Consider the following 12,407-nt stretch of genomic DNA (forward strand, 5'->3'; position numbering starts at 1 on the left):
GATTCGAACCCACTACGCTAAAGTTGTTCACTGAACCCCTTGACCTCACGAGTTGTTGGAGTCATTACTAGCCGACCAGGATCGGGTCGTACCAATCACAGCGCTTGTAACAAACGATGTCCATTGCTTTTCCCGTTAAATGGACCAATCAGCGAACGTTTTACTGAAAAAGGAAGTATTTCGCAAATCGATATATGACGTCATGCGCCATTAATGAAATCAGGCTTCATGAGGCCAGGGGGCTTGTGGAAGCGAGTTTCGGAGTGATACCGGACCCCTGGCAAGCGAGGATGTTAATTGTGGACTGAAGTGAATAGAAAGTATATTTTTGAAGTGTTACTTTTTTCAACCGTGTTTTGGCCCTTGTCATCCCTAACGTTGGTATAAGCCCATCCGATTATAAAAAGCTTACCACCAACGATTAGGTAACTAACTACGTCTCCTTCTGCCTCTGGTCCGGGTCCATCGCCGTTTCGCTTCGGTTCTGCCTCCGGTTCATATAAATACGGCCCGATCATTAATTCCTCTTCGTCACTTCTTTCCTGCCATTCAAATTCACTAAGCGATTCATCTGGATTTGATGCCAAAGAGGTATCAAATTCAGATGAATCGCTCCCATTGTCCGATTCTCTATTCATTTCTATAGACGCCATTATTGAGCTGCTCCCTTTAATGACGTAGGTTCTATAGGCCTAAATAGCCCGCAGTACACGTGTTTTTCCGGAACGACGTAAAGAAAACAAGGTGTGGGAAAATCAAAATCATCAAATATCACTTTAAATTGAAGTTTTTTCCGATCTTTCAAATTGTCAATCTAAATAGAATACTATAATGAATCATTTTATTGCAATTGTAGAAAATTCTTGAAAAAGAGTCAGTTACCCTTTAATCATTCTACTTAATTCTACTTCCCTATTCTACTATCCTTACATTTCTTTTAGAATAGTTAACTAGTCTACTATATTTCCCTTTTAGGTTTAGAGGATTAAGTGTTAAGAAGGTTAGGATTTATGGGTTTAGGGTATAGAGGGTTAAGTGTTTAGGGGTTAGGGTTAAGACGGTTTAGAGGATTGGGATTTAGAGGGTTAGGGTTTAGGGGGTTAGGGTTAGAAAAGTAGAACAGTAACTATTCTATTACGATCGTAACGATCGTTAGGATACGAGCCTAGTATATGTCCTAATGAGAAAATCATAAAATAGTACTATTTTTGACTGACTACCGGTATCCTTTAGAATAGTAGAATAGCAACTATTCTATTACGATCGAACTCCATTATGAGTTTTCCGGTTTGCTCGGCTACCCGTACTGGTGGGGTAGTCTAGATAGGCAAATGAAAGCTCCGGTTTGCTGAACTACCCCTTTTTGCGGGGATGCGGTATGATGTTTGATCTGACAGTTTCAAGTGGTTAATGGGTGTTTCAAGTGCTTACAACGATGCTTATTACTTCATGTGGTACAAAAAAATGTCATAATACCAATACGCTATACCGCTAGGGCTTCGTAGAAAGAGCACTGCCTGTGGCCTTCCCAAACTTTAATTTTCCTGATCGATTTGATTTCGTCCAAATGAGACTGAGACGGCCTTTTCCAGTTATGGCATTTTTGGATCACATCACTGGAAATGACTTACGCTTTTGGGCCACTTTTTCGGTTCCAGACGTTTCATTTGAGCTATATACCACAATGGTGACACCATGGTGGTCAGTAACTGACCAATTGAGATATCCCCGAGTCTGAACACTTGAACACACGAATTTCGGTAATTTTTCAAGTCATATTTGTTTTCAAACTACTAATGAATCATCATTGCAAATTCATCACTGACCATCACTGACCACCACTGACCATTTCAAATTTCTCGAATATGAGAACGAAATACCGCGTTTGATTTGATCATAGGCCTACTTGAAATACGCGTCATTTCAAATCACGATTACCGTACATCATTGCGCGATATTCGAAAAACTTCAAATTGATTGGCTAGATATATAGACTGGTGGGCGCTGAGCGTTCACCTGTCCGCCCAAGAAATTGTGGTTGATGTAATAGACCAATAAAGGGTTTGTGTTGGCGTGAGCTTCAGCGGGCGGCAATTAAACTCTGGCAAACGAGGATGGTATAAGTAGGGCCTACAAAAGCCTTGTAGGAATATGAAAATTAGTCACGAACTTGGTCACGAATTTACCAATATTTGTCAGTTATTTTTATATTTCAGCGTGTCCATTCTTCGTATCGTGTCATAACCTCTCGCCAAAAGTCAGGTTTCACTTGGAAATGCCTTTCTGTTACAGGTTCTGGTGGTGGTATTAAAGTAACTATGTCATCATAATCATACCAAACATCATTATCAGCCTTTGGTGGCCAACAGTACCTATTTTGACCAATTTTATGCATGCAGCTTACCCTGACTGACTCTTCATCAGCATCTTCTATGAAGGACGGAAATGGTTTTTTATCGTATTCAACTATGCAGTACTTACCAATGAATAAAGGATCATAAACATGAACTAGTTCCAAAATGGAAATTTCAACTTATTTTGCAACCTTTTAGAGCCATGGTCATTACTTTGATTCACAGAACTTGATACAGTGACATCGTTATTGGAAACGAGTGCTTCAGGACCCTTCACCAATAGCTTAGATTTATTTACATTGCCGAGAAAATCATGAGTAATAGGTTTGAAACATTTGCACTGTTCCCTGTTACAAAAACAGCTTAGATGTCTGCAAGAAACTTTACCCCGTCCACAGCTCACCAGCTGGTGGAATTTCATGGTACCAGGGATTGATCTCAAAGTGATGTTATCTAAATCTCTGTCTAATGACTGCACCTGCTCCTCGGTCACATAAAATAATTTAACATTTGTGTGCTCCGACAACAATTCAAATAATGTCTTACTATCAGGAATGTCGTTCCCTTGTGAAACTAGCCGGTCGGCTGTTCTCTTGAGGGTACCTCCGATCCCATCGGCAGCCCCCTTTCCATGGCCCGCTTCTAAAAATGACCAATTTACATAGGCCATATTCCAATCATATGGTTTAGTGGACAGAAGGAAAAAATTTGACTTGCATCTATACTGAGTTGTAGGTCCATCAGAGACAAAATATGCTCTGTTGATACCTGGAAATGTTTGGGATAAGTAGTCGAATACTGGTTTTAGGTGCGCCCAAATTGCTGATGGGTCATGGCGCCTACACTCAGATATAGATGCAAAAACCAATTGTTTCTTCTTTTGTGTAAACTAAGCCTGTATGGAGCGTTGCCTGTGCATTCGATGCTCCAAAGTGAGTAGATTGGATTGCCTCATGGTATTTTAAGCTATAGTTTTCACTAAAGTCTATATGTATTAGACATTCAGTTTCGTCTAAACTCAACCTTTTCTCTTTCAGTGTTTTGTACTGATGCCTGATGTTAAAGACGTGCCGACAAAACTTTCGACCTAAATTTTTTCGAATATATCAACCAGTTTATCCAGTTTTCCATCGACCTTGACCTTTTCGATTTTCTTCGTAGTCTCTGTCACGCCATCTTTATTCTTGTATTCATGATCAACCAATTTCCATTCGTACCACCATGCATCTGCCGCAATGTCATAAGTGTTGAATTTGGGTCGTAAATCTTTACACTCTCGACACATACAGTCTGCATCATTGACAGAACAGCAAATTGAATGTATCAGTTCCTCGGGATTCGGAGTTGAAATGACTTTAAGACGATACAGTCTATCTGCCATGAGATTTTTATCATGAATTCGACAGTTACATGTATTGAGATCTGAAGCCTTTGGGTGTACCACCCAAAATGGTTTGTTTTTGCAAAAGAATGGATATGATATTCTAAATGTCAGATTTTCAAACAGAAATTTGCTGTGCAGATCAAGCATCGACTCGTTCAGCAGTCGCTTTTGTTTCTTGTCTTTTGGTGGGTTACTGTATCGCGTTTCCCAGGACACATGCGGCTATTGTCATCCCTCAAGAAATATTCCTGAATGGCTTTTACGATCTCGTCTGAATGATGATCACGACGTCTTTTTCTTTCAAATTCACCCGGTTGTAGAAGATGATGAGAAACTTGTAAGCGCTTCTCAGCATGGGAAACGAGACGGTATTTCTTGAGGTATGAAGTACAGAATGCTTTCCGCAAAAGTTGCCTTTCCCGCTGAGTTTTGATAGCGCGGTATTTAGTACGGATCGAGTCCTCCAAACAATATGCAAAAGTCAAGTGTTTTTGTACCACATTCTTGTGCAAAACTAACATCCGCTTGGTCTTTGTTTTTGGACTTTCAAATGTTTCACGTGAAGTTTTAAAGTTTGTCTGTGCCCTCTCATATCGCTTCTGAACTCGTTTTACAGCCCTTTGTGCACACGCCAATTGGACAGTTAGTTTATCAATCTTTTATACGCTTTGCTGCGATCTCTTCTAACTTTTTTACGTCCACGGGTCTTATTCGAGCCACTGGACCTGGAATCTAGTTCATCGAAAGGACTTGAAGGAGGTGTTATCAGATTTTGCACCTCCTTTATTCTATTTCGGTGAGTCCTTTGATCTTTACGCCATCGTTTTCGTTGTGTTCTCTTCTCTCTCGAGTTCATATCATCTATCAATTTACGTTCCCCAGCTTCCTTTCTTTGTTTATTACGCTCGCGTTCTGATTTTAGGTAGTTTTCATATGTTGCTGGGTCGGCCTTTTTTCTATCGCGGCAACGTTTTGCTCTTTCTTTACCGCTCAAAGGGTTTTTCTTTTTAGGAGGCATCTGAGAAAAAGAATATGAAAAATTGATTATATAATTGTAGGTTACCGATAATCAATATAGTGTACGTATTTGTAATTGATGTGTTAAATGCTGACACACTTTGGGATATAATAATAATCGCCGATTATCAATAACATGTCGTTGACGTTTGGATCTTCTACGCTAACGACTATAGAATCATGTGGAATCTGGTTTGATTGAAATCAGTTAAAAATTATTTTGGCATTGAAAACTATGTTAATTCTGTAAATCTGGGGAGGCCTAGAATTAATCAGATTATTACAACGGTACTTTGAAATGACTATAACGTGACTACTTAAGATTTATAGTGCATCACCCTTATTTTGAAAAATACAATTATCCCACAATTAACACAGGTAATCACAAGTCTCATTGATTTCTGTCAGTACCATAACGAATAGTCAGTACCGTAACAGTAGTATGCGTTATGGTACTGATGTTACGGTACTGACGGTTGACAACAAACTTCATTGAATTGGCCTTTAAAACAAGGAGTGTGAAGCCATTAGAGCGGACTAAATACTACTGCCCTTAGTAAGTTCTTAGAGCTACATGAGTACAATTCCACTGGACCACATTTTCTAAGTATTTTCTTCCTTACGGTACTGATATCAAATTTACATACTATCGGCTAAATACCACAAGAATGAACTAAAAAGTGAATATTTACCTTGGGTGATCTTGTTTTTGCTTTGAAAAATGGCGGCTGTCTCTATTCACAAGTCTCCCATGATGCCTTGAAAAAATCAATACTTTTCCTTGATCTAGCACTAGGTGAACTTATGCGTTACGGTACTGACATAACTTCGGAGAATAGTTTGAAAAGCATGAATATTTTTATTTTCTTACATTTTCTATCAATCAACGGTATTGTTTTAATTAATAATATATTAAGTGTAAATAGACACTAAACAATAGTGATTTATTCCAAATTTTAAATAGATGAAAAGATGAAAAACCAGTTTAGCTGAGCTGGAGACACTTATTTCTTGATGAATTTGCACTATTTAGCTCATTCTAATTTTTGAAGATTAGACGAAAACTGTTTGAATATGAACTTCTTGCAATCTATTTAGCCTGTGACACATGATTAGGGCTTGATATTGTAGCTTTGTCACCATAAATTTGCCGCAATAATCCATAAACTGTTGGAGACACCATAGCGGCAATTTATTGCAAACCACCCATGTCTTTAGCCCGCGATCGAAGAGGACGCCATGTTGGATTTCACTGACTAAATCGCCACTAACTTGCTCGCCGAGTAAGTTAGTCGATTTAATAAATCAATTTACTAAACCGCGTCCATAAACGAGTTGATTTACCAAATCGGATTCACTAAACCGCTTGCCGTAAACGTGAAACTTAAATCGATTTACAAAGATTCAGTTTCGTAAAAGCGCCTACAGAAAGCATAACAGGTTGTACACAGGTTGAGAGAAAACAAACAATAAAATTTACAATTTAAAAAAAAGCACAATCATAAAGAGAGAGAGAGAGAGAGAAAGAGAGAACAGTTGCTTTCAGTGTGGGCCAAGCAAAGCCTTTATAGGCCGCTGTCGCAAGCACCCAGGGAAAAAACGAAAGGGAAATGAAGAAACAGGAGAAGGAAATGAGAGTTGATGATTTTTGATAATCTCAGGAGAGTTTATATGAGTAAGCTAGAGTTCAGGAGAGTGAGCAATTATAACAATTAGAGTTGTTACATTGATGGATATCATTGTAGGCGGAGGTGAGATATGGTATGAGTTTACGTTTTAAATTTTGTTTGCTTGTTTGTAAAATGCTAATCCGTATACTATCTCTAGACGGAACGAACATGGTTTTGAGTCATCTGAAATAGTCAGTTCCCAGAGGGAATGTTCACAGGCAAACTTCAACCAAATTGCCTGCTTCCACGTCACGTAGTTTCCTGTTGTTTGGAGTTGGATTTTAGTTTGGTCATCGGTATGTCTTATAAAGTTGTGATGACGTCTGTGGGTAAAAGTGCAGATCCGCACCTCTCATGATTGACGCAATCTGCTGAATGACAGAATCCAGGCTAAAATCTCTATACTACGTACTCTCTCTATAGTGAAGATATCTTAAAATTAGCCATTGACAATGTACTGAATTGCTGATGACTTTTTGAATCTTAGACAATGATATTTAAGTAATTGATTGAACCGTTTACGCGGAGAGGTGCGGATCTGCACTTTTACCCGTCTGTGTGATCAGGGGCGGATCTAGAGCCCAATTTAGGGGGGGGCCTAGTCAGTAACCTGACTGTGGTTTAGTTTCACGATCGGATATTTTCACAAACCACAGTCAGGAATGGGAAGGTCATTTTTGTATGAAATCTTCGTCAGCCAATTTGACTGACGAGTAATTTGCCTGGCATTTCATTGTCTCTTAAGATATCTGTCTCATTTTTGTTGTAATCGACGCACAACAGATTCGTAGTTTGTCTGATACCTATAACACCTCACCTGACGATCTTAATCCATGTGCAAATCGGCCGTAAAGTGAGAGTAAATTTCCGTCCAGTCAACAGCTGCCATTTTGAAAATTACTGGAGGTGCTGGCACCTGTGGACTGAGGCCAGGACAACAGCACAAACTAACAAAGCGAAACGACGAAATTTAAAAAAATTAAAAAATCAACACTTATTCACATTTTTCTTTTACCAGAATTTATTATTTCATTATTTATTATGGAAAACACGAAGACTTGAAATAAAAGTTGGAAAACCATCAAAAATAAAAATTGTCGTTTCGTCTTGAAAGTTGTATATTAATCCTTGTAGGTCCCCTTGTCTTATCATGCCACATGTGCAATACAGAGAAATGGCGGCCAATGGCGAAATTTGTGGAGAAATTAATTAATTTCTCAAAATAATGCTGATTAATCACTCGAAACGTACATAAAATTGGATTATTTCGAAAGGTACCTGTGTTAGTTTGTGAATTAAGCCATTAATTGTGGACTGAAGTGAATAGAAAGTATATTTTTGAAGTGTTACTTTTTTCAACCGTGTTTTGGTCCTTGTCATCCCTAACGTTGGTATAAGCCCATCCGATTAGAAAAAGCTTACCACCAACGATTAGGTAACTAACTAGGGGGGGCCCAACTAATAAATGTAGCTATGATGATACTGTATTGACACCGTGCGGCGTAGGCGCGAGACGTTCCTACGCTTCGTGACGAAGCGCGTGGCGGTCGGTCGAAAAAAACGATCTTCACTCAAAGGAGGGAGGGGGCCCCCTCCCTAGATCCGCGCCTGCTGATGATAGGCCTACCCTGCGCATCTGAGCCAATTTGTTTTACAGCCCCCTTTAGTCTGAATTCAACACGTTGGCATTGTTACGCTCCCTACATTCGGTTTTCGGATCACTAATTCAGCCTAAATGAATACTTTATTGATTCTTGTTACATCAGAACACGATAGCTGGAGGTCCAAAATCAAAGATTTAACCCAGCAGCCTATGGTCTATCACTGGTTTTGTCATATCGCAGAATCGCGGAATTTTCAAAAAAAAAAACACTGAATTCCTTTGTTATTATCACAGGTAGCTATATCCATAAAAAATTAAAATGGCTCCAATCTTACTGAAAGAAAGCTTGTTGGATTGGAATGGGGAGGGCTCAAATAACAATATGCTTTTGAAGTTTTTGAATTATCTTCGGTAGTTTTCGAGATATCGCAAATTGAAGTTTGAAAATTTGTGCGAAAAGTGTCTTCATGTTTCAATACGCAAAAACTCTGATCTAAGAAGGCAATATTTCATGTAAACAAACTTCAATATCTCTTAAACTAAAAGAGATAGACTAGAAATTTAAAGAGCAATACACTCATAGCACTTTCAGGTGACAGTTGAAAGACCCAAGATTTTTATCTGATCCCAAATACCTATGGTTTCCATGGAAACCAGCCAAAAAATGGTAAAATAATGAAAATATCGATGTTAGATCAAAAGTTATGATGTATAAAGGGGATAGAATAACTAGTTATCAATAGTTTATGTTTGCCCTAAGTTTATCTAGGAATATCTATTATCATATAGATTATTATTATTTGGTTTCCATGGTACGGCAAGAAAAATTGAGAAAAAATGATATGATTTCAGGTGAAATTATTTTTTTCACTACATAATTTTTGAAATGAATCAGACATGATTGTCAAGGCCTGTCAGTCAGGTCTATAGGCTCCTATTGCAAATTGATTTAAATGTACCAATTATATATATTATTTGCTAAATGAATTTTAGTAAAGAATAGCAGAAAATCAGGCTTGGCTCTATTAGCTCAAAATGCGGAAATTTGAAATATATTCATGATATTCATAATAAAATCAATCAGTTTAGAAACATAAACCAAGCAATAATAATAATACTACTAATAATAACTAAATAATAATCCATTTGTTTTGTTTTGAGCTAAATTTCCACAATATTTTATATATATTTAAATTTTGCTGCGTTTGGAAAATCCCCTCGGGAGCCTCACTGTCCCATCACGCGCCTCTATTTTTGTCCATCACAAGCCTCAATTCATCCCATTAGACGCCTCCCTCTTTCAACAGCCGCTTTACTCACGGGAGCGTATTGGCTGTCTGCGCGCGCAAAAAATTTTTTACCGATCATTTCGCTAAATCTGTCCTAATATTCAGAAATATAGTTATGAATCGGAAAATAAATACAATAAATCACCGCTAGACCGATGAATAATTGTTAAATATTGATCCCATCACGAGCAGCGCGGCGCGTCGTCATTCAATAACAAGTGCCGGCCGCCATTTTGTATCGCTCGCTTCAACGCAAAACTTAGACATCGACTTTTCCGGCAGCGATCGCTCAGCCCCGACACGAAATAAAATCATGCGGTTTTCAGTAGGCTCTATTTGAATTCTAAGATCCTAAACCTTCCGATTCCTGATGATTCGTCGCTTATTCCGGGTCCTAAGCTGACGAATTTAGCTCTTGAAAAAGGGTATTTTTCGATTTCTATTTTCTTCGACTAAAATGTGGATTTATACACTAAACCAACCCCCAAGTGAAAGAGATGATCTTATTGGTTGATTCCAAAAGATTTTAGCTCATTTGCATTGATAGACAGGTTTTATGAATGATTTTACTATGCGATGTCAAAACGCGTAGTAAAAACGCGCATCACACTTTTCCTAATCAATAATGGTCGTCACAAACGATAGTGGTGCCCCGCGCGGACATGAACATACCTATCACAGGGACTTGACACAAAAGGATTTTGACCCCAGTGAGTATCCTAGGTACTAGGCCTAGCCTATATATAAAGAAGAAAATTAATTTTAAAAAATTATTTGACGCATGCGAAAAAAATGTAGAATTTCTGGGATAAGCTAATGTGGAATTGCAAATTTGAAATCGAAGTTTTAAGAAATTTGGGGAATGATGAGATTTGGCGATTGGGTAGATGAAACAGGTCTTTGACTCTAGTAATGGTTTAATTTTTTTTAATTGAAAATTCTCAATAACTGATCACGAACTTGCGACCTACTTCAATTACTTTAAAGTTATTCAAAATCAAATTAAATGCCGAAATCAAATGTTCAGTTTATGACAGAAAGTTTTCTGGCAGCTAATCGTGGAAAGAAGGTTCTTCAGTCACGAGTGGCCTCCCACCGTAGATGAGTTCTTTCACTCAAAACAAAGTCAACAGGAAATTGAATTTAGTATCGAATATAGTTGAATTTAATAAGGTTATTCGTAGGCGCCTAAATGTATTTTGCTTGGTATGGGCTGATAAGTACTCTAGGTACCGTTTTATGTATCAATTAGGTTTTCGTCTTTAAAAAATTACCCTCAAATTTGGTGATCATACCCTCAAAAGCCCCTCAAATACCCCTCAAATTTCATATTGATGGTTCTGTAGGAACCATGACTTATGCCTCTAAGCTGGTCTGCAACTTCATTGCCTCCATGGTTGAAGAAAGAGCTCTTCTGATGTCTGCTTCATCATGACTTCGAGCATATCGTGTGGCCTAGCCAGCCGGGCCTCGGGTCTGGCTGTCACTCGATATCCTAGTCTTGAGCCTGGGTTGAAGTAGACATTGTCATTTAAAACGGCATGTTTATGTTGTTCTGTATGAATTACCCGTGTGTAATGTATGCTGTATTTTCTTATTTCAAAATTTGTTTTTATTGAATTTGGGAATTTTATCCCGGAATTTCAATGTTATAACGATCAATCAAGAATTGAATTGAATTGTCACCTAATACACATGCCATCAGAGGACGCAGAGCCGTATATGACAGCTATGCTATTATAAATCGCTAATCTCACGAAACCTGCATACTCCTAATATCGAACATATTTTCTAAAACATTTGAATATTGAAATTATATGTTTACACATTTTCTTATTGACCGCTTGTAGCCGCTGATGAAATTCACGCCGGCCCTACACACATCGTAGATAGCTTATCATTTCGATTTATGCCTGCCGCTTCTGATATAATCATACATCCTTTACTATTACAAGACGTCTTCTAATGATATTCAATGCAATATAAAATTTCGACGTTCAAATATAGGTCATTATATAATCACAGGAAGCCATTCTACATCTATGTCAATAATATTTTGCCAAATTGCTTGTTTGTGTACACATAGACCTGTGACGTTTTGTCAGATCGGTCGATAGGTATGTCACTTCAACAGTTCGTAACTTTGTTATTAATAATCCAATCCGCTTCAAGTAAGATTATTTTTAAAGATAACGCATTTCTGCGTTAGACTGGGTAGTTTGAGTGCCTTTGAGTTTTGCGATTAATCCGAAAAAATCGGCAAAATCCGTCTGCACCGCACCAGCCTGGAAGTAAGTATGACCATGATTTTTGAAAACAAACGGTGCTTTCGACCAGATTACGACCGATTTTTACAAACGAGGATATTTTGGAAAGATTGGACCCTGAACTTACCTCTGAATATCGTTATTTCCGTTTTAATTGATAATCCTGTTCACAGGGAATATAAAACTGGGCCGAGATTGAAAAACGGCTCCTCTCATTACCGCGGTTGCCGCATGGTGTCGCAGCTGATGAGTATCGCACTCAATGCTCTAACGCGATGCTTTCTAATCACATTTTTGCGCATTTTAAGAAAAACTACAACGCACAACAAATATTCTTACATTAATTACATAAATGTAAGATGTTTTGTCTAATTTGCGATGTGTTTCCGCGTCAAAAGGTTTTTATTTGAATTCTCAATTTTCGTATTAAGCGCGGAGCTATGATTAATGATCGCCGTGTCGCAATTTTGAAACCAGTTTTCGATCTCAGTCAAATTTTGCGTTTGCTACAGACAGGATTATCATCATAATCAGAAATAACGATATGCAGAGGTAAGATCAGTCTTAAGCTTTCTAAAAAGCCCTCGTTTGTAAAAATCGGTTCAGAATTTCTGGTCGAAAGCACCGTTTGTTTTAAGAATTTGTACGATGCCTACACCAATTCTTGATGCATTGATATTTGGTTTATACATGTATCTACCCTAGACACAGCCCAAAAACTGGCCCTGTCAGATTCAAGATGGCCGACTGGCAGCCATTGTTGTTCGCCAAAATCAGCACTTCTTACACATTTACGAAAAGGCCTGAATTTCAAGGTTGTTCG

At 38.2% G+C, this 12,407-nt stretch overlaps 1 protein-coding gene across 2 annotated transcripts in view; it reads left to right on the forward strand.

Annotated features, from left to right (window-relative positions):
- Positions 1–6,625: 6,625 nt before the first annotated feature.
- LOC141901948 (mannose-1-phosphate guanylyltransferase catalytic subunit beta-like) overlaps positions 6,626–12,407 on the forward strand; it is a 44,420-nt gene continuing 38,638 nt past the window's right edge. For both annotated transcript variants that reach the window (XM_074789551.1, XM_074789550.1), the window contains exon 1: positions 6,626–6,721. In XM_074789551.1, coding sequence (XP_074645652.1) covers positions 6,634–6,721 — 88 coding nt within the window. In that variant the 5' untranslated portion in view covers positions 6,626–6,633. The remainder of the gene's footprint in view (positions 6,722–12,407) is intronic.

Source organism: Tubulanus polymorphus, chromosome 3 (genome assembly GCF_964204645.1).
Source record: "Tubulanus polymorphus chromosome 3, tnTubPoly1.2, whole genome shotgun sequence".
Lineage (NCBI taxonomy): Eukaryota > Metazoa > Nemertea > Palaeonemertea > Tubulaniformes > Tubulanidae > Tubulanus > Tubulanus polymorphus.